The sequence below is a fragment of the Actinia tenebrosa genome, unplaced genomic scaffold (assembly GCF_029948245.1).
Source record: "Actinia tenebrosa isolate PJP-AT-01 unplaced genomic scaffold, QUT_ActTen_1.0 PGA_scaffold6__47_contigs__length_16458017, whole genome shotgun sequence".
NCBI classification, from domain to species: Eukaryota; Metazoa; Cnidaria; class Anthozoa; order Actiniaria; family Actiniidae; genus Actinia; species Actinia tenebrosa.
In genome coordinates, this window is record NW_028292583.1 from 1,340,033 (window position 1) to 1,367,526 (window position 27,494).

The following is a 27,494-nucleotide window of genomic DNA, read 5'->3' on the forward strand; positions in this document are numbered from 1 at the left end:
GGAATAAAAGAAAATAGGAAAAGATGGAGATATGAAGAAACATAAAGGAAAAAAGACAAAGACAAAGAAAGATGGAATGAAATGAAAAAATGAAAAGAAAGGATAAAACAAAACAAAAATAGGGAAAGAGAGGAAGAGAGAAAGAAATAAAGAAAAAGAGAAGGAAAAAGAAAGGAATTAGTTATTTTATTTTTAGCTATTTAAAAATATAAAAAAAGTTATTAAGGAAAGAAAATATGCTATAGGCTTATTGTCAAAAGAACACATTTATTATTATGATTACTATAATAATACAAATAATCCCTAAATGTAACATGATGCTTATATAATATACATACTGGCACGAATATCTGGACATAGTATTCCTCTTCAAAGTCATTCACAGCCATGCTTTGCTGAATAACAGCATCAAACCTACAGAACGCCGAATAAAACAGTACACCCGTAGCAACACAGCACCTGAAGACATCATCACCGGCCCTAGATATCCCTCCACATAGATCCCTGACCTACCAAAATAGCTATTTCATACGGTCTGCACGAATCTGGAACATCCTACCTACTGAACTAAGAAAAAGAACACTCACTCTGTCTAAATTCAAAACCTGTCTCTTTTCTCACTGAAAGTCTGCTATCCTGTCACTCTACGATCCTGAAGACTCGCGGAAGTGGAAATCTGTGTGTGTCATATGCCATCAAACAATAACAATGAAAGGAATTTGAAATGCTGTTTTTAACTAAACATATGAACGATTCTGAATATGCCAATATATGAGAGACACTCTCTTCTATCATGTCTGTAACTATGTAGCTTGTCTTATTTAGCTTTTTTAGTCTCTAGGATCGTGTTAGTTCAGTTAATGATTCTATCATTTAGTTTGTCAGCTTAGTTAAAGGGAAGATTTAATTTATTATTTAAATAATCTTATAGATCGTATAGATTAAGGATTAATTTAAGTCGTTTAGTTGACTTTAAGGATCAAATAGAAAAGTTAATTGAAAGGTCTTGCTCAGTATAGACCATTTGTTCCTCTTTCCCGGCTTTAGTTACAAGGATCCATTTAGTTTAGCTTGGAGAATTATTAGGTTAAGCCTTAAGGACCGATTAAGGTCAGTTTAGTTCATTTAGTTCATTTATTCATGCCGTTTAGTTGATAGGATCTATTGTAATTGGGGAAAACCTGTAGTAGATTCCTAGCCTCTCTTATTTGATCTCTTATTATTCAGCGATACATTTTGTAGTCTTTTTTCTTTAACCCACTAGATATTGAAAACCTAAGAGTTGGCTATAAGCAAAATAAAATAAGAGAAATACTTGATGAAATACTTTTTTTTTGAGGGTGAATAGGCCATGATTTTCTATTATTAACCGATGCTTTATAACATAAAGCTACAGCAATACAATAACATTGTTCTCAACCAGACAAGAAATCAAAAATAAAACAAAAAAATAAAAACAAGATCAATTTAATGGTTTTGATAAATCTTCCTTTTGAGAATAATGTAGTTTCCTGTGATGTCTTGAGACTTTTGACCTGAATACTTTGCCACATTTTTGACAGCAAGCATGTCTGGATATTTTTATATGTTCTGTTAAACCATCTTGTCCTTGACACTTCACTCTACACTCAGAAACAGGACAGACAATGACATCCACCTCTGCACTCTCTTCTGACTGTTTAGATGTACCAGAGTAGCCAGAACTTGAAGCACCAGCATGAAGAGTCTTGTCCAACAAGCTTCCTTCCAGTTGGTTGACAAATTGATCAGAATTTGGTTGTTCATTTGATAACTGGCTGTTTGGATTGTTTCCAGCTGATGAAACTTTGACCCGCATTGCATTGAAGAGTACACATCTTATCTTATGCCTGTAAAGCTTGCCTTTGGTTGGTAAAGTTTCACTGCACCCTTGACAAGTGTGAGATTTTATGGAAATCTCAGGTTTATCAACTCCTATATGTATCACTTGGGGTTTAGAATCATCTTCATTTTTTTTGGCCAGTTGGTCCTTCAGCTTAATGTAGAGCTTCAGACTTATCCAAGCATCAAGTGCTGCATAAGTGATTTGATCTCTCCTTAAAGGAAAAGCTTCCCAATTACTTAAGCTTATTCGTTTTGGTTTGTTTAAGTCAATATCAAGAACTTTTTTGGAAAGTCTTTTCAGTCCAGTACCTTGATCTATTCCAAGAGCTTTTGCATAATCTTGGGTATCCACTCTTCCATCACATAACATTCCAGTGTCTTTGATTAGTTTTATAACATCGCCCTTAATGCCACTCCCTACTTTCAATACATTTCTATCTGCCAACACTTCAGAGAGGGATTTTGGGAATGATTTCATGTGAAATAGATGAAGCACAAGAACTGAATCTTCGACAGCCAGCTGAAGAACAGCAGTCTTGTTTTCTGTGCCTCCGTTTTTCTTTGAAATAAACTGAGGTCTCCATTCAATGTCCAAGCCTAAAGCATTAGCTTCAGCATCAATAACATTGTTTTTTAGCCAAGACTCGGCATCAGCTGGGTCATTACTGTATACCACATTAACGCCTTCTGCAGGATAAGGTAAAGTATCTACATTGGCCAATGGTCTTCTCCACAAAAAAACATTTCTAGGACCATTATCTTTCCTTTGCTTACTATAATGATTACTATCTTGTGTGTTTCCAGCAATATCTGGCATCTTGGACATCCTTTCTTTCATAGCCATTCTAATTTTTTTCTCTGGTCTGTTACGAAGTTCTTGGATCTTGAAAAAATGGCTGTTTTTGCGTGGACCACGTCGAGTGACAGGTTGTCGTGGTATATTATCATTATGCACGTGTTGTTGTGCGTCTTTGTCCAAGAGACCTTGTTGGTCGTCATTTCTATCACAATTATCACCATATTCATTCCTTTTTTCCATAGTTTGATGGTCCATTTTTAACTCAACACAACGTACTCAAGTGAATGCGATAACTAAAGATGGCGTCAGGCACAATATTCCCAGGCGTTACTAGTTGTATGAACGTGAAGGACTGAGTACGAGTGCTGAGTCACTTAGGCGCACGGCCTTGTGGGTAATTCAATCCAAGATGTCGGAAAGATACAGCTTTAGTTTGACAACCTTCAGGTAAAATACACTCATTTTATCATTATTTTGCTATATTAGACATCCTTTTAGACCGATATTTACCCCAGCAAGGCATATTCGCCTGCTATTTGTATTATTTAATACTGGAAATTGTTTTTCTAGGATGTTTTCTAAGCTTTAAAATCCAAGGTTTTTGTGTAAACCGGTTTTTCATGTGGACCCATGCTTTTTTTCATTCCCTTACCGCTCAAAATTGTTGACATCAGTTTATTCATTTTTTTAGGCTTTAGCTTAATTCTTTTTTTTACTTTCTTTTTGAGGTCATTGGGAGTAGTGGTAGTTATTTATTTGTTAGGACTCCCACCATGATTGGCCATGAGGCAGGGCCAGGCTGTACGAAGCCTGGATAGCGCTATCCAACAGATAAATCTTATCCAGGCTTCGTACAACCGGGCCCAGAAGGTCAAATGGTCTATTGACTCGTAGACCATGATGGCAAGAGGTCTAAACCTGATTATCAGTGAAATAAATTGATACAAACAAGGGAAAAGCGATTTATCCACAAGGGCACTTTTCTCTATATAGTGTTCTATCACTAATAGACCACTAATAGTTCAGCCAATCAAAGTGCAGGATTTGATATAGACCATAAGTTTGTACTAATTGATTTTATATATAGTCCTTCAGGTAAGCTAGTGCAGATAGAGTATGCATTGGCCGCCGTGGCTGCTGGGGGTCCATCAGTTGGAATTAAAGGTAATAATTGGGTGGTATATTTTCCACAGGTACATCTATCTTACCCTCCCACTCCTCATATCCATGAAGTATGTAGTCCTGGGGTATCTGACAGGACACACATATTCACCTAGCACAGAAAGTACAGAATTATTATTTTGTAAAGTTGGATTTTAAGCATGATTTTCCCCCCAATGTGTCATTGATATTCAATTTTTCTGAATATGATGATATAGGTTAACAATCCACTAAATAGTCATCTATTCATTTTAGCATCTAATGGTGTGGTATTAGCTGCAGAAAAGAAACAGAAATCTATACTTTATGATGATACTACAATCCATAAGGTATGTTGTTTAACCTGAGTTATGGTCATTCATCAGTCTCATAAGATGTCTGCCTCTCACTCCCCCATCCATGATATCAGTGAAAGCAAATGAAGACCCTTGTTCTTTAGGGTAAATCCTCACTTATCCTTTGAGAGGTATACCCTCGTAACATATATTTTCTCCCCTATGCTACAAGGGTTTTCTCCGTGTTCTCTGGTTTCTTCCCTCAATTCAAATCAATGTGTGGGTTGATCATTGTGTACATAGAATATTGAATGTCATGGTAGTGTGCGAGTGAAAAGTGTCCCCAATTAGTATAAAGCTCTAGAATGACTAGACACTTAAATAAAGATATTCCTTTATTCCTCTGATATTCATTATCACTTAGCAGTAGTTCATTTATGGGATCAGATTCAGGACTGTTATGATATGAGATTATACATTTTGTATAATTCCAATATTTGTTGTAATATTATAGGTGGAGATGATAACTAAAAATATTGGAATGATTTACAGTGGGATGGGACCAGACTACAGGTAAGGTAGTGTTAACTCATAGGTCTGACCTATCTATCTGCATAAGTGATGTAACCTGGTATTGATATTAATTTGTTTTCAGAGTATTAGTTCGCCGTGCCAGAAAGATTGCACAAGAGTACTATCTAATGTATAAAGAGCATATTCCCACAGCACAGCTTGTCCAGAGATTAGCTTCAGTCATGCAAGAATACACACAGTCTGGGTATGTTGATCAGTACTCATGATCATAACCATCATGTTTCTTAGACACTCCAAAAGCAAGTTGTTGAGTTTTCATTAAACTTGTAGTGATATTGGGTTTTAATCAATTTGGAAGTTGCTACAGCCTGTAACCTTGGTGGTAGCATGTATCCTAATACCAGTATGTTTAATATCTTATTAGTGGAGTAAGACCATTTGGAGTGTCTCTTCTTGTTGCTGGTTGGGATGATGATAGGCCATATCTGTTTCAATGTGATCCTTCTGTAAGTACAACGGCTTAGTAACATAGTAATCTGTTTATTGCATGAAGGTCTACATGTAGTTATACCTCAGTTCATTGAGTAAGTATTTTCTAATATTTAATATTTTGTCTTTAACAAGGGAGCATATTTTGCTTGGAAGGCCACTGCTATGGGAAAAAACTATGTGAATGGAAAAACATTTTTAGAAAAAAGGTAAGTGTTAGTATGCAATGCTTTTGTAGTTTTTATTTGTATTGTTGGTCTGATATATTGATTTTTTTTGGTTGAAGGTACAATGAGGATCTAGAGCTTGAAGATGCTATCCACACTGCTATATTAACACTTAAAGTAAGCACTGATATCTAACACAGCACAAAACTGATGGCTGAAAGAGTTGGGGATTGAGCATATGAAGTCAACAGTGCTATTCTAAAAGATGTGGGGAGTGATTGCCAGGTCAAATTCGAATTTAGGTGTTGATTTTTGCAGGGGGGAGGGGAGGAGGGCTGGAGAACCCCGACAAAACCCTTTGAAGGACAAGAGAGAACCAAAAAGCATCATTACCACACCAAGCCTGGGAATCGATCCTGGGTTGCATTTGTGATAGGCAGTGCACACTACCAGTGCTTGGACACCAATAAATAGAAGTACATATGTAGAACACATTAGTTAAAGACATTTTCCTGTTTCATTGAGCATTTTTGTTTGTATATAACTGGATTTTGCAGTACAATATAGTATATCAGTTGAGAAAACTGTTTTTCTAATGTTAAGAGGACATTTTATTCCAGACCAGTACTACTAAATTCTTAATTTTTTCTTATTCAATATATTTTTCAGGAAAGTTTTGAGGGTCAAATGACAGAAGACAACATTGAACTTGGTGTGTGTAATGAAAATGGCTTCCGTCGCCTGGCTCCTGCTGAAGTCAAGGACTACCTTGCTGCGATCATCTCTTAATGTTTCCCTATTTATAGTATGAGATACCAGTATTACATAAACTCACCTAGTTGTTATACATCTTTAGGTACACGTACTTGATACACCTAAATCTCCTGACAACATTGCTTATACAATAGTTTTAATCTGGAGCAGTGTTCCCTGTTTCATGTCATTCTCATGAGATTGTTTGTTAACCAGTAAAAACTGTCAAGAGACTTCAGTAAGAATGAGACTTCGATGAAGAATATTATTTTCAAGTGTCACATGGTATAAAACATGAAACCATTATGTCAAGTTGGCATTGCAGTGTATTGTGGGACTGTTTGAAGGGGCAAAATATTCTCCCTAAACCAGTCCCACATGCCAACTCAACCTTGGAGTGGCTAATTTGCCAACAGGTTGTACCATGTAGATAGCACTACTATATTTCAGTTTTACCATTGTATGTCCTTTTTCTAGTTTAATAGCTTGTGGTTTATATTTTTCAAGATGTTATTGCTATGACCACATTTTGTGTATTGTATTAACAGTGTCCATGGTTCAAAATCCATATAGTCAGATCATCCTACTATAATGTATAACAAGCAGGTCCATATCCAGGAAGTTAATGAAATAAAACTACTCTTACTACCATGTTGTATGTTGTGTCCCTTGGCTATTTAGGCAAAACTATGGAGAAGAATGACATTTTATTGCAAAGCAGTAGGAACCTTCATAAAAAGGATAGTACAAATGTCTCCTAAGATTAAAAGATTTGAAAACGAAATTTATAGGCAGTACGGGTTGGTTTGATACCATTGTTAATTTATGAAATGTAAATTATTCTCCAGGAAAGTTACAGCAATGAATTTTATTTAATTCCACATGATACATGCATGTTTATTGCATGATAGTTCCAACAGTATTCTCACATGCATATAATAACGTTAATTGATTCAAGGTGTAACACGTTTAGGATCACGTGGGAACATGGATGATTTCCTGATATTGTGCAGATCCAGGTACAACATCACCACTCTTGCAAGACCTACATAATAAAATATTGCAGGTCAATACTTAATTCTGTCTGACAAAGTAGAACAAACAAGATATAATTATCTTTATTTTGTGTATCTTTACTAGCAAAACCACAAAACAATTAAATATTCTACCAGGAATGCATTATGCTCATGTTAAATGCAGTCTCTATTTTCATCTAGAAATGCATATCATAAAATAACTGTCATAAATCTTACATTTTGATTGGTTGAGAGGGCGTGCTTTATTAGAGCACAGAGCATGTGCGCGCAATTTTAGTTGCATCATTCCTAACAAAAACATCGGTAAAAACGTGTCGTGCTTCTCCAAACACTTATCTCGTGTTCTGTCAACCCTCGCATGCTTTATTACTGCACACAGCATGCATGTGCATTTTCTATTTCTTCATTTGAATACTCCTAACTTTGAATAACTTAGTTTTTCAATACTCACCAATTCCACCACCTGCATGTGGAGGTGCACCATAACGGAACGAATCAATGTAGGACTTTATCTGTTCTAAATCTGTATAAGACATACAAACCAGATGAGTACTTGATACTGAATTGACAAGTGAAGATGATCAACCATGTACTTACCAATACCATGGTGTTTGGCTCTCTCTGTCAGTAAATCAGGGTTGTGTATTCGCTGAGCACCAGACAGTACCTCTTCCCCCCTCATGAACATGTCATAAGAATTACTCAACACCTGGAAGTGTTTTTTAAAACATATAAATACAATATTAAGGCTTGAAAAACTAATGGCAAATATCAATACAAACTTAAATGAAAGGCTTAAGGGTCTGTTCATTATATTGGGGTGGAGAATTGGGCTACCCAAATTCTTATAAATTACCACACATCCTCAGAGACACCCCTGAAGGTTAATGGGAAAGATTGGGATTTTAAAATTAAAACACTGAAACTTTCATAAATTGGGCCCTTCATTTTTTCAGATTACATATTGGGGTATTGAAAAAAAATCAAAATTTACTGCTTCCTCATAAATCTACCCACTTTCATCCGCCCTGGCCAATATCACTAAGCAGTACTGCAAAATAGCATTATGATTATCACCTAGTACACTTTTGCACAAAGTAACAATATAAAGTCATACTTACTGGATTCCGTGCATCAGGCATAGTGTAGAATGGACGGACGCATAGTGGATATTTGTCCAGAATGAAGAAGTCAGTGTCATACTTTTGTTTTACTAGTTTACCCAACAGCTTCTCATTTGGAGTGCTATAAAGTAGTGGCCATAGTAATATATTATAATAGTTAGCACTTGTATTAAACAAGGTATGTCACATTGCTACTTCTTAAAGTGCGTGTCACACTTCTTTTTTATATTAAAATGCTTTAAAAATAGTATCAGAATCAAAAAATTCTTCCGACAAGTCTCTTTGAATGACTTAAATTTGAGATATAAAAAGTATGATAGACACTACACAAGTACATTTAGTTAATAGGTTGCCTTTTAGCCTTACCTGAGATCTTCATCATAATCCATTTCTATACCTGCAGCTTTTAGCATATCCACTCCTTCATGATACTCCAGAATTAAGCTGTAATTATAGTTTACAACATTACATCGTTTGAAATATTAGATGAGTACTGTTACAGTACATAAAATAATAAAGAACTTGAAGTGCAAGGTCATTTTAAGATGAATTCCAAATTCAAAGCCACTTTTATTTCAAACATAGAGCTTTTTGCTGAAAAATCTCCTTGTTGGATTAGTTATATGGATCACATTTTCCATATTTAGGAATGGGACCATGATTTATGTAATGTCAAATTATCATACAATTTTACATACCTTGGTTCAAGGAACTTGAATGGCTCACTGGGGTACTGTTTTCTCACTTTTTCAATGTCATCTGCAAATCTGGTGTTCAATGCAAAGTCAGGTAATAATTATAATATATTATAGAACATATATCACCTAGTCACCGTAACTATGGTTGGGGTGAAAAGACTAAACCAACCTGCGCATGGAATACAGTCTCTATAAACTTTCTCACCTTGTTTGAAGACCTTTAAAAATATAGTTGAACATTTCTCCAATGGTTCTGACCACCTGAAAGAATAATTTGCAAATTAATGTTACTAGTATGTGTGGTGTATTTTCTAAATAATAATCAACTACACTAAACCATGTGCTTTGATGCTCGTCTCTTTATTACACACATGCGCACTCGCACGCTTGCAAACCTAACAGTGGTGGGGTGGGTAAATCCACCAACACTACATCTCTCCCTTTTTTTTAAAACATGAGTTCACACATGGTTGAGCAAAACAACAATAAACTAAGATGCCCAAAGTCTTTAACTGTCATAACATTTAAACATCATAAGCTTTAGCAAGCTCACAGTCAGACAAAAGTTATAGGCCCAGCATAGCCCAGTACATAGTCATCAAACCTTGCAGGTAGCATCCTTGCACGAGTAGGTCGAGTAGCTTGAAGGTTAGGATTGCAGGGTTGACCCAGATGGTCAACCTGGCTGGCTTGGGTAGGTGACATTCCTACTGCTGTGGTCGCCTTGAAAGTTCCTCCAGGAGGTTGATCATCAAAGCAGGGGTCAATCTCATCAAGCTCTGAGGTTGTGGTCCTGGGTTCAGGCACATTTTCTCTGCTGCTGTAGAATTTCTTTAAATGGGTGACATTCCTGTGATACTGAGATCTTCCATCACCAATGAGAACACTGTTTCCTTGCTTCTGAATCACTGTGAATGGTGATGGTTTGAATGGTGTAGATAGCTTGTTCTGTCTCTCCTGTTTGACCAGCACTTGATCACCCTCCTGGATCTGACTGTCTTGTGCTCTCCTCTTGGCGTCTGCGTACTGTTTCCCCTTCTCTTTCCATTCACTGTCTCTATCTCTCACCTCATAGTCCCAACTGGTTTCAGTCAGTTGGGGTAGTTTTGTGCGAATGTTCCGCCCATATAGAAGCTGTGAAGGGCTTATTCCTGTTGTGCTGTGTGGTGTGCTCTCCAGTCCCTTCGTTCCACTTGAGCAATGCGTAACCTCTTCAGGATACTGCGATTCTGACGCTCAACTTCTCCATTGGCCTGGGGCCAGAGAGGAGTGGTTCTCCTATGTTCAATGCCATTCTCACGCAAATACTCCTCGAACTGCTCACTTACAAACTGTGTTCCATTGTCTGTTCTTAATGACAGTGGTAGGCCATGAGTAACAAATGCTTGGTCCAGGAGTGATATGATCTTCTCGGAAGTTATGGATTTGGTGAAATCTATCTCAAAGAATCTACTGTAGTAATCCACCACGAAAAACAGGTAGTCACCAGAGGGTAATGGACCCAACAGGTCAGCAGCTAAGTGCTCCCATGGAGCAGAGGGCAACTCAGTGCGGGTCATGGGCTCGGGTTTGTGAGGTTGGCTAACCAACTGACACCCATAACATTCTTTGCAGTGCTTTTCAACTTCCTTGTCTAGTCCCGGCCACCAGACTTTAGACCTGAGTCGTTGCTTCATGGCTACAATACCTGGGTGGCCTTCATGGGCTAGCTCTAGTACTTGACCTCGGAGTTGTTTGGGCACTACAATCCTTGCTCCTCTCAACACAAGTTGACCAACCGCTCCTAACTCATTCCGCACTGGCAGGTACTCTTTAAATTTGATGTCATCCCATCTTCCATTAAGCAGACACTCCCTGATGCACATCAACTCTGGATCATGTTCTGACACTCTTTCCATCTCGCGTGTGGTCAAGGCACATGGGGTCGCCTCCCGAGCTACAAACCTAATATAATGTTCGGTGGTATCATCTTAGCCAGTAACTGATGATGGGGACAGAAGTCGTGACAGTGAATCAGCGATGTTGCTTGGGCCAGGGATGTACTTAACAGTGTATGTGTAGGGCTGCAGTCTTAGGAGCCATCTCTCAATCCTTGCACAGGTCTTTGACTTTGGTGTGAGGGTGCGCTCTAGTGGCTTGTGGTCTGTCCACAGTTCAAAATCAGCACCAAAGATGTAGGCATGGAACCTCTCGCATGACCAGACTATGGCCAAGGCCTCTTTCTCCGTCTGTGAATATCTCTTTTCAGTGTCACTTAAACTGCGGCTGGCATAACTAATTACTCTGAGTTCTCCTGCTTGTTCCTGTACCAGAACAGCTCCCAATCCGACCGGACTGGCATCTGCAATCACTTTGGTGGGTGCACTTTGGTCAAAGTATCCCAGGGTCTCTGCATTGGTGAGTCTCCTCTTCAACTCCTTGAATGCTCTACTCTGCTCTGGACCCCATTGAAATGGCTCTTGTGCCTTTGTAAGCTTTCTCAAGGGTGCAGAGATGGTAGCTAGGTCTGGGATGAACCGTGCAGTGAAGTTCACCAGTCCTAGGAAACTCCGTACTTCTGCGGCATTTGTAGGCTCTCTAGCCTCAGCAACTGCTCTCACCTTTTCATCTGCTGGTCCAATTCCTCTTTCTGACAATACATGACCCAGGAATTCTATCTTTGGCATTTTGAATTGACACTTGGCACGGTTGAATGTTAATCCCCTTTCTGCTAGCACTTTAACTACCTCTGCGACTCTTCTATCAACTCCTCTTCTGTTGATGCATGCACAATGACATCATCAATAATATTCTGAGCACCATCACATCCTTGCAGGACTTGCTGGAGAACTCTCTGATACATTTCCGGGGCACAGCTGATCCCAAACATGAGGCGTTTGTAGCGGTATAGGCCTTGGTGGGTTGAGAATGTAGTAATATCCCTCGATTGTGGAGCTAACTCAATTTGATGGTAGGCTGACTTAAGATCCAATTTACTAAACACTTTGCTTTGTGTCATGTCTTGGATGACTTCATCAATGGTAGGTATAGGGTACCTCTCGCGCTTCACAGCCATGTTTGCCTGCCGCATATCAACACAGAGTCTGATGTCCCCTGTGGATTTTGTAACAACTACTACTGGGGATACCCAGGAACTTGGACCCTCAACCCTCTCTATGATATCAAGTTCCACTAGCTCATCAAGCTTTTGGCTCAGTTTATCCCGCAGGTGGTAGGGTACTCGACGCATTTTTGGGCCACTGGTGTGACCTCTGGGTCTATGGGGATCTTTAGTTGGAAATCCTTCAACTTTCCAATACCTTCACAACAATTTGGATGTTTATCCAGAATACTAGACTGTCCCTGGGACCCATCTAAAGACATGTTAAGGTCATTGATTTCTGGTCCCAGCTTTAACACTCCAAGCAATATTGCTGTATCCCGACCAAGGAGTGCTGGACCCTCTTCTTCAATCACAATGAAGTCAACACCACTTGCAAGTCTTTCCCCGATGGACACTTGGGCTGTAAACTTCCCAGCAACCGTCAGAGGTTCTTTACTCCCATATGGAAAGAGGTTCTGTGGACTACGGGTGGAGGTACATTGAATCTTGCTATCTTTCAGGTGTTCCCACAACTTCCTGTCAACAACATTACAACTAGCACCAGAGTCAATGATCGTTTCAATTGGTATTCCTCCCACTTGAACCATTACTCGACCATTAACTGTACCATCGGAGCTACCATGAATACTAAATGCATATTTATCTTTACCTGGTCCTTGGTCATCATCATCATATTCAACTTGCCTTACATGTTGTCTCCCACCTTTGTTTCGCTCACTTGGCTGGGTCCTACACACTCTCTCGAAATGTCCAGTTCCTTGGCACTTCCTGCACTGCTTACCAATAGCTGGGCATTTAGGGTCTTTGGACCTGTGTCCTTCACGTCCACACGAGAAGCAGGTGATCTGACCCTTTCTTCCATCTCTCCTTTGGTCCCGCTGTACATAGTTTGTCTCAACAGTCACCTTATTGACTTCCTCTGATTTCCCTTCTATAGCACGGGCTTGCCTCTCTGACTGTTCCATAGCTCGAGCAATCTCTTTTAACTGTGCGAGGGTCAATCCTCGGCCCTTTTGGAGTAGCTTCAAACAAAGATTGTGCAATGAGCACTTGCTAATGACTTGATCCCTTATTTGCTCGTCCACTGCTGTATTTTCTCTGAATTCGCAGGTTTGGGCCTTCTGTCGCAGTCTGGTGATAAACTGATCCACAGTTTCATTAGGAAGTTGACTCATTTCGCGAAAACAAAGTCTCTCGTACGGCACGTTTGCCTGAGGTTTGAAGTAATTATTCAATGCTCTAGTCGCTAGAGTATAAACACTCGCTTCATCATTCGTTTCCTCCGTCAAGGTGAAATAAATATCCTGTACATTCATTCCAGCAGTGTGTAGAAGTAGTGCTTTCTTCTGTTCCGGGTCAGCGACTCCCTTGCCCATAGCAAACAGCTCAAATGCACTTAGCCATCTTTGCCATCGGGCATCAAGACCAGCCGAGTCCGTGCAATCAAATGGCTCCAAGCCACCTAATTCAGATAAAAATCTGGCCATGTTGTCTTAAAACGATCAATCTATATCTAAGATTATCTTTGTGGTGATCCTCGTCGCCAAATGTGGTGTATTTTCTAAATAATAATCAACTACACTAAACCATGTGCTTTGATGCTCGTCTCTTTATTACACACATGCGCACTCGCACGCTTGCAAACCTAACAGGGGTGGGGTGGGTAAATCCACCAACACTACAGTATGTGAGCTAGCAGACACACCCTTTTACATATCAACAAAACTAAGAGCTTACCATTTACAAACTTTAAACACATTGCACATAAATAATATTAGACTAACCTCATGATAGTGTTCATAGAATGTCATCTCAACATCCAAACCAATAAACTCACATAGATGTCTGTGAGTATTGCTATCTTCAGCACGGAAAACTAACCAAATGTAATGAATAAGAATCAGAAATATATACATGTAAATATTGTATAGTTAATACACGTTGTTGTGATCACAGTTTTTTCAATACTCTTGACATCAAGTTTATGAACCTAGACCTATAGTTTAGGAATGATGTTATATCTTCCCTTGAGTACCATCTCTTTGCCTACAGGTAATAATTGAGGAAATACTGAGCATTAAACAGTTTTCAAATGACTGTGAAAAGTTCATGGCATGAACATGGTTGTGATATGCCGAGGCATACTGTGCCAGACCAATCACATTGCACAAGAAAAAATGTAGCCAATCAAAATTCTAGAAAATTTCATGGTCACAAGCTTTTCACAGTCATACGAAAACTGCTCTAATATGGATGTAACTTCAATAAACAAAATAAAGAATTTGATGTCAAAGGGATTATTGACACGTGGTCTGAAATGAGATTAAATAAGCTAATTAACACCCATACCACTTCCAATGGTGTAAACACGATCAAAATCTGCAGTCAGAGCCATTTGCTTGTAAAGCTGTGGTGATTGAGCCAGGTATGCCTTTCCTGAGAACAAACAATGCATAGAGAAGTCATTTTGAATGATCATTAAACTATAATATATGCACCAAATTAATTGAAAAACAATACTTGACAGTTAATGTACCTTTGAAGTAAGAAACTTCAAACACATTGGCTCCACCTTCACTGGCAGCTATAAAAACACAAAATTATATCATAGAATGATGAATAATCATATTTACCTATTTTCACCCTTAAAGCAGCCATGAAAGGAGTACGCGCAGAATGTTATCATGACTTTCTGGGTGTGATTCCTAGGTGACAAGCACTATGAATGCCCCTGGGATGGCAGTTGCCTACCGCTGTACCAGTCAGTGCTAGACAGGATTTTTGACCCCACCCACCTCCCCTTCAGCAACATCTCTCCATTATAATAGTTCATTCCGGTAGCTTAATCACAGCCTCGGCAAAACTCGTGTTCCCAAAACTTAGCCGTGTGTATGAGGTGAATGGCTGCTTTGGCAGTGAAAATGATAATACTATTGCCATAATACTATCCTTGAACGTACCTGAAATAATCTTTGGTGTGTGGATTTCATGAAAACCTTTAGATTCAAGATACTCCCGAAACAATTTGCACGTAGCAGCTTCTATGCTGAATATTGCTTGGTTTGGGATGGTCTACAGACATAAGTACAATTCAAACAGCAAGTTCAGTATAATAGATTATTTATAACAATTGATAAATTATTAAACACATAATTAGTAAAGAAATGTCCATGAACAGCGCTTATGTATGACATCAAGTTACTTTTAGCAACTTTTTTGTCTAGTAATTAATTTCTTTTTTACTTATATTCTTTTACATTTAATCCTTTCTTGTGGCAAGGCCCAGGAGGACACAAGGGAAACCATGGCCCATTTGAAAAGTCCCCCACTATTCTATAAATAATACATTAAACTCGCATGTAAATTTTTACTCATGAAGGACAACTGATAATCCCAGAGAAAAACCCTTGTTACAAGGGAGAAAACAACGCATCAAACAAACTCTATTCACAAAAATATGTATGGCAACTGCAGTGCTCAAAATATTGATCCGATCCTTTGGATCAATATTATTGAAACGCCACGCATAAGCAGTATATGCCACCGGTGTCAAGAAATGCTGAGGAATCATCTAAAAACTCTATTTTAAGATCTAATTAGAGAAATGTACTTACCCTTAGATCAATAATCCTGTTGTCAAGTCTAGTGTCTTGATTGACATGGGCAAGCTGCAAAATAAATCAAAAAAGTGGATATTTGAAAGATATGTGAGGCTATAGGTATTCCCCCTCAATCCCCTCTCCCTCCCCACATCATTCATGGTTCAGCTCCCCTTAGTTACCGTTGCTATGTCCCACAAGCTCAACAAATTAGCTAGAACATATCAAGATTTAAAACTCTGATTGCAGAAAATTGATTGACTGTTTTTTTAAAGTAAAAGAAAACTGCCTCATAATTGTTATAGAGCTCTTTAAAATGGATCTGTGTAGTTTTTGGTGGGACAATATTTTTACAGTTTGAGAGGGAAGCATGAATTAGGTGTAGCTGAGCAGAGGGATGGCAATGATCAGCAATAATTATTGGGCTAGTGTGTGATTTATCCGTGATGATCAGCAAGGAGGGGAATTAATCAAGCGGCAAGCACATTTCAAGCCCCTAATACCCCCAACCAGGTACCATGTGGGAGATCATTGGCAAGCATTGTCTCGGTTTTAACCTTGCCTAAATTACATTTAGCCTTCATATAAATTAAGCATAAAACATTCTCAGTTCAGATGTCTGAATAGAAAGACATGATTTTTTTGAACATAAAGTAGCTGTACCTCATCAGTATCAGGTCTGGATGCATCTTCTATCTGAAGTGGTAGTCGAGGCTCTGACAAACTGACTACAAACAACTAAACAACAATGTCTGGTTAAAATAGTTTTATATGACTATCAAAATCATCATCATGTCATAGTGTAGAAAAAGAATAACACTATGATGTCAAATTCCATAAACCTTCAAACATAAGCCTCATGTTTGCCCGAGAACATTAGAATCATGTGATAATGGGCTTAGTTTTGAAAGGGCTTATTTTCAGAGTTTTATGGAAGTACTTTATTTGAACATTTATTTCCCACCACACATGTAACATATCATTTGTACAAAATATTTGAAGACCTTGAAAAATTAATATTGGTAATATTGATCCCTGCTAAATACAATACCTTTTCCACAGATATCTCAACATCTTGTTGACTACAACTCTTAATTTGCTGGTCAACTTTCTTGACTTCTCCTTCGACATCCACAATAGACTCCTTGTTAATCCTTGAACAAAGGAAAGTAAAGGAAGCTTGTCAAACATGTGTAACATTTAGCCTAACTTATCTTAAAAAACAGGGATTATTGTTTGTTATACATGTCTAATGGTGGAACCAATAGTGTGGGCATGCACTTCACTCTGGCTACAATAATTAGCATGTGAGCTAGGGACACTTTGTATAATATTCTTACTCATGGGATGATTGCATATTTATGTACAATACTGCTAAAAAGTAAGTGAAAGACACCAGTGCATTGAGTAAGAGAAAAGTTGAGCCACTATCAATGAACTCACCCAACAGCAAACTTGACCATTGGTTTACTAACAATGTTACTAACAGCACAGATAGCTTGAACAGTATACTGGCGGTCTCTTAGGGTAATGAAACACTGCTTTCCTGAAATGCAACACATTATTAAAGAAAGTTTGGATTAAAATATCTACTCAAAATTTGCATGCATTTTGTTTGAACAAAAATACATAAATTTATCACATACAAAAGGATTAAAGCGAAATATATAAATGCTAAAAACTAAATTCAAGTACCTGTTCCTCTTGAAGTATGCAGTCTTGCTCTGACAAGTACTTTTTGTCCAGAAAGGTCTGCTGTCAGGTTTTGAACTTTGGTCCATTTTCGCGCTATAGAAAAAAACGTTCATAATTCAATAAGAAAACTGATTATAACAACAACACAGTCTCTCTCAAAACATTCTTGACAATAACTAAATCTTTCACTATACAACAATTCACCACTTTCCATACATCAGGCTTCAAGGTAGTTTCAAAGGATTATTCAAATTTGAACCTTGTAGCTCTGAATGCATGGTTTTTGTTTAACCGGTGAACAAATGTATGGAAAGCAGTGAATGCATGTTCAAGGTATATCTAATAAAATTTATAAAAACAAAAATACTGAATACCTGAATATAGCACATCTCAGGGTTCTTATGATATGCTTTTACAATACTGCACTTTCTACTTACATGTTTTTTCCTTTGACTGGATCAATGGGAGAACACAATAGCTATCCTTTGCAAAATCCTAAAACAAGCACATGAAGTTAATATTATAATATTATGATTAGAAAACATCAACATGTGAGTTGAGTATCGTATGCTGTAAATTATACAATGTAGTAGTTGTGTGTTTAGATCAGGGAACCTCACGGAAAACCCCTCTATGGGAAGTGGCAGTTGTGAGATGTGATTTTTTAATAAATAAAATTCAAGGAGTGCTGTAGTCTCCTATGCAGCCACTATTAGTGTCGTCACGCCACGCTCACTCCCCTATAAGTAGCGGCTGCTTACCCGAGCACAACATTCCATTCCCTTTGTCTGTGGTTAACCAAACAAGGAACAGTGTGACATTGATTTACCGCTCCATTCGAAGAAGAAGAAGAATCAACATTAACTTAAAGTGAGGATAAATGTTATCTCTGTTCTCAATCTTGTCTGAAGAATAACAAGATTTTTTTTTACAAAAGTTCTGAGATATTTCGGGTCTTATCATATCTGCGATTGACGTGGATTTGAATAATTAATTGCAAAGTTTGTTTGTTTGCATAACAATGCTTGCTACAAAGTCCTCTTAAAGTTTGAAAATTGTACTCGCGATCAGCTCTAGAGGGGCAGCAAAATCTCTTCAGTTAAAAGAAATGATCTACAGTTCTACAGCTAAGATAAATATCAATAATAGTAGCTTGTTATGAGATTGATCAGGAGTGACACAACAACAAGTATCATGTTCTTGCTCATTCGTAAGGTCATCAACACGGACGGTTAAAGCTTGAAATAGGAGAGATTCTCCAAAGCCTGTCGGCAGATTTATAAACACATCTCTTTTCTCTTCTACTATGAAACATATAGCTACCCTCTGATAATCGTTAAAAGTCGTTATTTGAAATTTTGTGCTCCCTTTCTCCAAACACTCTCTCGAAGTGCGCCATTTCGTAGTGATAATAGCACGAGTTAGTTCTCGATTTTGGGACTAGAGCTGTGATTGGTTAATTTGAGGGAATGGAATGTTGTGCTCGGGTAAGCAGTCGCTACTTAGGGGAGTGAGCGTTGCGTGACGAAACTAATAGCGGCTGCGTAGGAGACTAGGAGTGCTGTTATCTCTTACTATACTATCACTTCTGCAGCAATGGAAAGGCATAGGTAAAGTAATAAGAGTAAATAATCATCACTTTTGAATTTATGTTTTGTAACACTTACTTCTGCCTTTTGAGCTTCAGCTTCAGCTGCCTGGAAATATATGAATGGGATAGTAAGCAAATGAATGAATAGATGGGATAGTAAGCAAATGAATGAATGAATGAATGAATGAATGAATGGATGAGTGGGTGAGTGGGTGAGTGGGTGAGTGAGTGAATGGATGAATGGATGAATGGATGAATGAATGGGATAGTAGCAAATGCATGAATGAATAAATAGTAATGTTTATATACAGTATAATCAAGAAATTTAGTTCTGTGATATAAACAGCGTGACACTGGAAGTTGTAGGACATGAGAAGCAATCTTTGAACGTGAGGTATAGCCAAGTGTTTCTCTAGCTTTTAAAGTCTTCCTAGAATGTTCATATCATAATGCAGAGACAAAAGCAGCGGTTTTATATAGCTTTTATGAAATAATTTTGAACGAATTTCCAGAAAGTCTCCGTCCTCTGACATAAACATGGTATAGCCAGTTATCAACCTATTAGGCCAATGTCAACTGCTAATTATGATATCTCGTACAGTACATGTTTGTACCCGACTATTGTAACCTACTTTTTGAGCTTCGCGTTCAGACTTCTTCTTTTCCTTTTCCTTTTCTTTCTCCAATTTCTTCATCGCTTTCTTAGATAATGGCTTACCATCAGGCCTAGTGGTTTAATATTAACGTTACGTCTCAATAACTAATCTCATAAAGGATGATGCAAGAAATGTTTTCAACAAATTTTATAAAATTCTCGGCAAACTTACCCGAGTTGAGACACGACTGACTGATCATTTGGAGCTGAATTCTGATCGCTTGAAGACATAGCAGTAAAAATCCTTAACTGGCGGTGTAAACAGGTCTTTGAAATTGCTTTTGGTGGCAAAAAAGCAGTTGTAAACACCTTTGTTAAGAAACGTGTTCTCCTGGCTAAGAGAAGCATGAAACGAGAACTTCTACCACATGACCTGAATCTTCGAAGGAGATTGGGAACCACCACAGGCAACCCAATAGCTCCAAAAATACATAGAAAATTCACACAAAGTTGTCGAAGATTTAAGAAAATTCTAGATGAGTTTAGATAAATATCTTTATTTTTCATTTAAGACAAAGATATTAGACTCTAAGACAACACGCCAGGAAGCCAAATGTCAATGTGTATATCTTATTCTTTGGGTTACCTGTGTTAATAGTACTGTAGGTGGGGGAGGGGATGGTGGAGAGAACTGTAGATTGCAATCAAAATATAAAAGTCAGAATCTCAATCGAAAACAATTTATTTACAAAACAACAAAAAAATATTTACACTCTCGTATTCTATTGTATGAACTTTTTTGCAATGAAGGTTTATACATAATATATATAAAATTAATATTTTTGGCTATTAAGTATATTAATTTAACTGTGCAATGTATGTTTTTCAATTAGGTAGCAAGTCCAAGATATTGTTTTTCCTGTCAGAAGGTAAATAGTTCGGGAAGTACACGTCATATTTTACAATCAAGTTGCCTCTAGAATTCGTATTTTTCGGCAGAGGTAAGCCATGCCCTTCCAGTATTTTTGTCGAGCCAGGCTGAATGATTTCACTATCATTAAATACCCTAATCTTGCGACCACTGAGTGTTGGTACATCAATACTGATTCTACCGGATAGAGCAGCTCTTAGAGGTATTTTAGCAGTGTAAATCAAGTTATTGTCCTTATCTCTAGTAAAGTTCTTGTGAGGTTTATCCTTGATCTTGAATACAATGTCAGAGGGTATTACCCCTGGCTTTACATCCCCTTCTTTTGTGAAAGTGATCTTCGTCCCTTCTTTCCATCCTGGCTTGATGTGGATTGTCAGCACCTTTTCTTCAGTTCTTTGCATGCCATTTTCGTCTATTATGTTTCTAGATATCTTCATCTTCTTCGTGGCTCCCTTTTCTAGCTCTTCGAGGCTCACCAACAAGTCCTTATCGATCGGGGGATCTTGTACTTTCGTTTTCTTAGGAGTCGATGAACCAAAATCATCATCACCGCTCATAAATACTCGTTGACTAGTTTTGCGAGATTTAGGACCAAAGCCACCGAAGTTGAAACCACCAAATCCACCGATCAAATCAGCAAATGGATCTTCATCTCCAAATGCCCTTGAGAATGTTTCCCTGGCGTCCCCGGTCGAATATGAGGTGAAAGTAAAGCCAGGCCCTCCACTGAAGTGTGTACTGCCAGTGTTTTGGGGACCATTAGGTTGTGGCTGTCCTCCAAGTCCTTCTTCTCCGTATTGATCGTAAATTGCTTTCTTCTTTTCATCGCTGAGGATTTCATAGGCCTGTGAGATCTCTTTGAATTTTTCCTCTGCTCCTGGGGTCTTGTTTTTATCGGGATGATATTTTAAGGCTTGCTTGCGATAAGCCTTCTTGATTTCGTCTTGATTCGCCGATCGGTCGACGTTCAAAATCTTATAAAAGTCTTTACCCATTGTACAAATTTTGTCTTCTCTTTACTTCGAATAGTACTTGAATTGACCTGCAGTCGCGTTGCTCCACTTTTATATACTTTCTGTTTTTATTCTAGACCCTTCTGGAAAATTCCGTGACGTAATGCGTGTCAAATAGTCACGCCACCACTTTCTGGAAGATTCGAAGACCATCGAAGAAATTTCAAGAAATTGCCATATTTTTAAGCCATATTTTTTCTATAAAAACACTCAAATGTAATATCCTTAGAACTAGAAGATTTATGTAGCAACAATTTATTCATTTCTGAAAAAGTAATATACACTTTTTGAGAAACATGTCTTTTATTTTGACACTGAACTGGTTTTCGTAGCGTCACGAATGTTCACTCTCGAATATTCTTAAAATATATACTTTACATATCCTTTTTATATTACATATATATATTATATTTATTTATTTTTTGTAGGTCCTTTCTGTTTTTATTCTAGACCATTCTGGAAAATTCCGTAGCGCGATGCGTGTCAAATGTCACGCCGCTTTCTGGAAGACTCGAAGACCATCGAAGAAATTTCAAGAAATTGCCATATTTTTAAGCCATATTTTTTCTATAAAAACACTCAAATGTACTATCCTTAGAACTAGAAGATTTATTTAGTAACAATTTATTCATTTCTCTAAAAGTAATATACACTTTTTAAGAAACATGTCTTTTATTTTGACACTGAACTGGTTTTCGTAGCGTCACGAATGTTCACTCTCGAATATTCTTAAAATGTATTTAATAGTTTCTCGAAATTACATAAATATGTAAAATCAGCCAAGTCAAGTTGAGAAAGAATTTATTTTTACCATTTAAAAGAAGGTCTTGATCGAACCTAGCAATTTGATTGCCTTTTTCTCGCGAGTTCAAAATTTTCCTGAAAGGCTTTTGACTCTTTTTTTCAAGAACCTTCTGGCAGCTTCTAGCCAATTAAAAATAGCATATGACGTGACGTCTAGAAACGTCACGAAATTTCGAGAAATGGCAGAAAACCCTATATAAAGTCGCGCAAATAAATTGGAGCCTAAAATTTACTTGAAGTTAAAGCAAAAATGATGTTTGATACAATGTTTTCAAGAAACCCATTCGCTTATTTTGACAACGAATTCGAAGACTTTAGCCCATGGACAAGCTGGGGTTACAATCGTACGCCACCGAGACAACAACATCACGGACGATCGGCATATCATAGGAGAAGACAACCAACTTGGACTACTCCATTTTGGGAGATTCCCAGTCGAAATGAAGAAGAAATGCCTTTAGAGGACCCAGTCGAGGAGAATTATTATACCACTCAACGAAAAGGGGGTAATGAAAGCCGACACAAGAGTCACGGATCCCCTAAAAGCACAAACACAAGAGTCATAACTACACCAAGGCACAACGACTCCGCTGAGGAAATTACTGGTTCCAATGACGTGGGAATAAAACAAGATGTACAGACAGAAACAGAAGATCTAGACTCGGGGTTTCCAATCGACGAGAGAGAAAGAGAGAAGGAGAATATAACAGAGGAAAAAGAAAAACAGCTTGAGACGACAGCTTCAGCTATGGAAGGCATTGACAAGATGGAAGAACAAAATACAAGTGAAGACAAATTGGAAGAATGTGAAACCGTCGAACAAGGCTCTGATGGCGAGAAAATCAATGAGACTGAAGAAAAAATAAATAAAGAATTCAAAGAAAAAATGATCGAAGAGCAACCAAGCGAAGATGAAAATCAAGACGACAAAATGGAAAACCCAGAGGAAAACTACACGAAGGAAAAGTTGAAATTAATAGACGAACAACTAAAAAGGGCAAGAGAACTCGCTCCAAAAGAAGTGCTTATGTCACCAATGACTGATAAACAAAAACTCTATTTAACAGAAATGCTACTTCGTTGTATCCTAGACTTAGACTCTATAGAGACTAGAGGTATTGAGGCTGTGAAACAACGGCGTAGGGAAGTAGTGATAGAAATACAATCTTATTTAGACATTGTTGAAAATGAAACTGATATCGCCCCTGAAAGTTAGAAAACAAACTCACTAGTTATTATAAGTATGTTAAATATTGTTATATGTTGTATATATTGAAATTTTCAATAAAAATTATAATTTAATCAGTTTTGACCGAGTTGTTGTTAATGAGCATGGATGATAATGATGATGATGATATTCAGAGAGAGTAACAATTGACAGTTGTAAACTGTCACAGGGTTATCACGGCGAAGGACTAGTAACCAATTTCTAACGCAAAGGCAGCACCTTCTACTGAGGTATTTTAAGACCCTAAGTGTGGGTCCGGCCGCGGAGATTTGAACCCGCCACGACCTCTCGCACAACAAGCCGGTGCCCAATAAGACCGGGAGGTGGTTTATTTTGTCCATACTCTTTAGGAGATATTCCCATTCCCTTATAACACAATTCGGCCATGTCTCATATTAGAAAGTAGGGATGACTTAGGATATACAATTTGGATGGCACGGGGTCAGTTAAACACATCATTTGGTACTTGAACATGTCAATATACTTACTGCCCTGAGTACTTGAGAATGTGTGTCGAGCTAGGATGTCATGTAGGGCGAAAGTTTGTTCAAGAAAAAGTCTAGCATCAAGAGAAAAAGAGAAAAACCGTTATTGTATAAGTGCCATGGTGCGAGGTCGCTTGATGATAAATACTGTGTGTAAGAGCATAAGCCGAGACGAACTCAACAAGAAGAAGACTTCAAACTGAATTATCAACGCGTTGGTCAAATAAAACCCTAAAAAATGTTTAAAGAAAGTTTGAATGTTTGTTTAACGGTTCACAACTCATTATTCATTGACCTTCTGACTTTTGGCAAACACGTTCCGTAAATTACGAAAGCCTTTCAAGGCTGTTAAAAAGCTGTAAACAAGCACAGACAATGACTTTCCATCCCATAAGATATATAGTAATGCTACGCACTTTTAAACCTTTGTTTTATAGCTATTTGAATATGGTCTTTTCCCTCCCTCATCGTTATAGACAGCCCTTTCAATTCATTCAATCTTGTCTAGTTCAATCAGCTTGGCTTAATATAATGTCGTCAAATTGGCAATGACATTTCAATTATCTTTTCTTCTTGGTTCAGTTGTTCTGTTGTTGTAAGAGGGCATTAAAGGTGTGTTTTTCTTTTTCTATTGGCCAATAAACTAATTAGCGTTTTCAACAGGCTATACGGGAGCCTTCAGAGTCTAAAACTTCGATAAACTCTAGATTTATTTTACACTACAAAGACGAAGGTTTCAATAGACAACTACAACAAGTGCCTTCTGAATTAATAACATTTTCTTGTCTTTATAATAACTTATAAATGTCTTTTAAAAGTTCCATGCATGTCTATTGTATTGTCAAACAGAAGTGTCAACACTTTTGCTTAACACAAAATCTACAATTTATTTACCCCACTTCATTCCCGAGTATGATTTGGATACTTCCATTGCTTGCTAATTTACATTTCTAAATTTAATGAATTTTTGGCAACCTTAATATTGTCTAATATGCTATTTACAAGTAATTGTACTGTTATTTTTGAATTATATAATGGTTCGTATATTGATTTTTAACGTACACAAGAACAAAGTGCACTATGTTTCTACAGCAGACTGCATGACTAGCTGGCTCTGCTGACTGAACTGACTGACTGACTGACTGGATGGTCATGGATGGTAGTGATCGATAACCAATAGCTGAACTGGGTAGTGTCTTGGACACCTGGTATTTGTTTCTTGTTAAGGGGATTTCGAAGTTTGACAGAAAACCTTAACTAATCCTGACACATCTTCTTTCCTTTCGAAATAATCTTGAAATCCTGCGAAACAATAGCAAAAGCCAAATCAGTTCTAGACAAGACGAATGACTTTGGACATGAATGGCTGATAGTTCGATGATCTCGAGCAAACATAAATGCATCAGTACTTACTTTTTCTTTCTGTGTTGACGAACTCTATTGCAACGAAACCCTTCGCCACACGGGCAACTGTGGTTAATGCGAAAGGCAAGCCCTCCTTCAGGAACAGTACATATGTCATTCTCTCGTAACATCTTCTTACAAAGCCATTCTCCATGTGTTGGCGCGCAACATAAATTCATGTTGCATTCGTTGTCTACAGTACAACGCGCTCCTTCGATTCCTTTTTTGATCGCTTTTCTGCATTTACCAAACACACACTCCATGCCATGTGAGCAGACGTGATCTCTACGGCAATGTGCTCCTAATGGTTTAAGGTCATGACAGCTTCCATAAAACCGATGGCAATACCTTCCTTTTCCACAGTGTTTGTCTTTCTTGCACACAAAAGCATCATTCTGAAAAACATCCAAGTAACAACAGATTAAACTTAGAAACTAGACAAATCATGCACTATATCGTCATAGATATAACTTCATTGCTACTTTTACTGGTAGAGTGAAGCAGCTTACCTTGATAGCGTCATTGGAAGTAGAGTTACTGATGTTGCTAGTATCCTTGTCGTCATGAGTAGCGGTTAGGCTCAGCAGTAAGCCATAAACAACGCATTGTATTTGTTGAACATATAGAAGAACGAGCAGTAAAACCAACAGGATCTTCATCTTGCAGACCCTTGAAAGTGAACAGACAGGACGTTTCTGAATGGGTCAGTTAACTGCTGAGAGCTTTAATCACTAGAATAGTTTCCAGTTGACGTACTGCACGTGCTATTAGCGCACTTGTCGAAACGAATTTGTGCCCAATGAACCAATAAAAACACCATGGCTTTCTTTTGAATGACAAGTAAAGAGTCATAAATGTTAGAGGAGGCGTGGATGTGCAATTATGAAGGAGGAGAACAAGATCACCCGGAGTGTTACTGAGCTATTGATTGGGCTCATTAATCCCCTGTCTTGACTAACATAAAGAAAGCAAATCAAATATGATTCAAAATGACCTAACGCCTGAATGATTTGCCTGAATGGCAGCAAAGTCAACAATAGATCCTCCAGTACACTGCTGTGGTTAGTGTTAGATACAAGATTTTGGCTGCCAACATATATCTTCCTTATTGCAATCGTTATTTAACCTCCACATTATCGTTATTTATTCAGATGATTTATCCAGATATTTGCCATGACGAGCAGATAACCTAGACAGTATTCTCATCTGCTGTATACGATATAACAAGATTTTCTTATCAGCCATTATTTCTTGACAGTGATTCAAAAACTTGACAAGCAAGAAATAAGGTTTACCTACTTAACACTTAGAAATGCCAGCTTTGAATCCAAATGCTTATAAAGTATAGGGTTTAAGTCAAACTGATGACGAGCATTACTGACTTACTGAATACCAGTAACTTCAGCACGTCTCAACGAAATAAGCTTCTTGGGACAAAACTTAAGTTCTGTTAACAATCCAAAGTTTGAAATGTCTTGTGTTACCTGCCCATCGTTCATGTGTTCATGGAAGACATGACATCCAGAGTCACTGCATTGGCGGGCAGTATTACTAAAAATATCCAGATAATAATTTTTGGGGTTTTAAGTTTGCATTTTTGTTTCCTAAAACTATTATGAATCACAATTGAAGGTAGTTTTACTAGAATACAATACTGAATTGGACTGAACAACTGAAAGTACTCCTGTCCCTGAGGGCTGAGAAAACATGCATATACTCTACCACAGGGTATTCGCATCATTTTTTAGTTAGTAAGTTCTATATTACAACGATAATATTTGATGATCAGTCAGTAAATCTTTAGTTCTTCTTTTTACTTGAAAGTAGAGGAAAAAGGAAAAGAATACAAAGCGACATTTGGTGTTTGTAGTTATTTTGTGCTATATTGACGTACATGCAGTCATTCCATCTATCGTACTCATAATCACATCCATCAGTTTCGAACCTTTGGCTCATTAGGTGATTTTGTTAAAAGTCTGACCGGAGCAAGTAAGTTTATCGTTATATTTTATCTAAATGTGCATTAAGTAGGGAGGAATGTTGCCAAATAAATCCATCGATGTTGTACTCGTTCACATATGTAAACTGATATCCGCATAAGTCTATACCGATATTTATTGACCGTAGCGCGAGATATGGATGAAAA

General features: G+C 37.8%; 6 protein-coding genes across 6 annotated transcripts; 2 read left to right on the forward strand and 4 right to left on the reverse strand.

Moving 5' to 3' along the window:
• Window positions 1-247: 247 nt before the first annotated feature.
• Window positions 248-2,961, reverse strand: LOC116299575 (uncharacterized). The gene has a single exon (XM_089038663.1). It carries the CDS (start codon window positions 2,915-2,917, stop codon window positions 1,463-1,465), a length of 1,455 nt encoding a protein of 484 aa, XP_088894789.1. The 5' UTR covers window positions 2,918-2,961; the 3' UTR covers window positions 248-1,462.
• Window positions 2,962-3,051: 90 nt separating this feature from the next.
• LOC148905804 (proteasome subunit alpha type-2) lies at window positions 3,052-6,692 on the forward strand. The gene is made up of 9 exons (XM_089039353.1): window positions 3,052-3,109; window positions 3,750-3,826; window positions 4,079-4,152; window positions 4,613-4,671; window positions 4,754-4,876; window positions 5,057-5,138; window positions 5,257-5,330; window positions 5,408-5,465; window positions 5,958-6,692. The coding sequence occupies exons 1-9, from the start codon at window positions 3,072-3,074 to the stop codon at window positions 6,075-6,077; spliced, it is 705 nt and encodes a 234-aa protein (XP_088895479.1). The 5' UTR covers window positions 3,052-3,071; the 3' UTR covers window positions 6,078-6,692.
• Window positions 6,693-6,894: 202 nt separating this feature from the next.
• Window positions 6,895-19,926, reverse strand: LOC116299569 (aspartate--tRNA ligase, cytoplasmic-like). Its single transcript, XM_031708241.2, has 20 exons — window positions 19,716-19,926; window positions 19,521-19,614; window positions 18,965-18,994; window positions 17,735-17,792; window positions 17,298-17,390; window positions 17,046-17,148; window positions 16,654-16,756; window positions 16,266-16,340; window positions 15,618-15,671; window positions 14,964-15,075; window positions 14,540-14,587; window positions 14,353-14,439; window positions 13,788-13,879; window positions 9,106-9,161; window positions 8,901-8,969; window positions 8,569-8,646; window positions 8,200-8,323; window positions 7,676-7,787; window positions 7,530-7,601; window positions 6,895-7,086 (listed from the first exon to the last, which is right to left on the reverse strand). Exons 1-20 carry the CDS (start codon window positions 19,889-19,891, stop codon window positions 6,995-6,997), a joined length of 1,728 nt encoding a protein of 575 aa, XP_031564101.1. The 5' UTR covers window positions 19,892-19,926; the 3' UTR covers window positions 6,895-6,994.
• A 283-nt stretch (window positions 19,927-20,209) lies between these two features.
• Window positions 20,210-21,459, reverse strand: LOC116299570 (dnaJ protein homolog 1). The gene has a single exon (XM_031708242.2). The coding sequence runs from the start codon at window positions 21,407-21,409 to the stop codon at window positions 20,369-20,371; it is 1,041 nt and encodes a 346-aa protein (XP_031564102.2). The 5' UTR covers window positions 21,410-21,459; the 3' UTR covers window positions 20,210-20,368.
• Window positions 21,460-22,409: 950 nt separating this feature from the next.
• Window positions 22,410-23,538, forward strand: LOC116299571 (uncharacterized). Its single transcript, XM_031708243.2, has one exon. It carries the CDS (start codon window positions 22,482-22,484, stop codon window positions 23,445-23,447), a length of 966 nt encoding a protein of 321 aa, XP_031564103.2. The 5' UTR covers window positions 22,410-22,481; the 3' UTR covers window positions 23,448-23,538.
• A 1,098-nt stretch (window positions 23,539-24,636) lies between these two features.
• On the reverse strand, window positions 24,637-26,079 carry LOC116299573 (dickkopf-related protein 3). Its single transcript, XM_031708245.2, has 3 exons — window positions 25,858-26,079; window positions 25,358-25,743; window positions 24,637-25,246 (listed from the first exon to the last, which is right to left on the reverse strand). Exons 1-3 carry the CDS (start codon window positions 26,005-26,007, stop codon window positions 25,198-25,200), a joined length of 585 nt encoding a protein of 194 aa, XP_031564105.1. The 5' UTR covers window positions 26,008-26,079; the 3' UTR covers window positions 24,637-25,197.
• Between the last annotated feature and the right edge of the window lie 1,415 nt (window positions 26,080-27,494).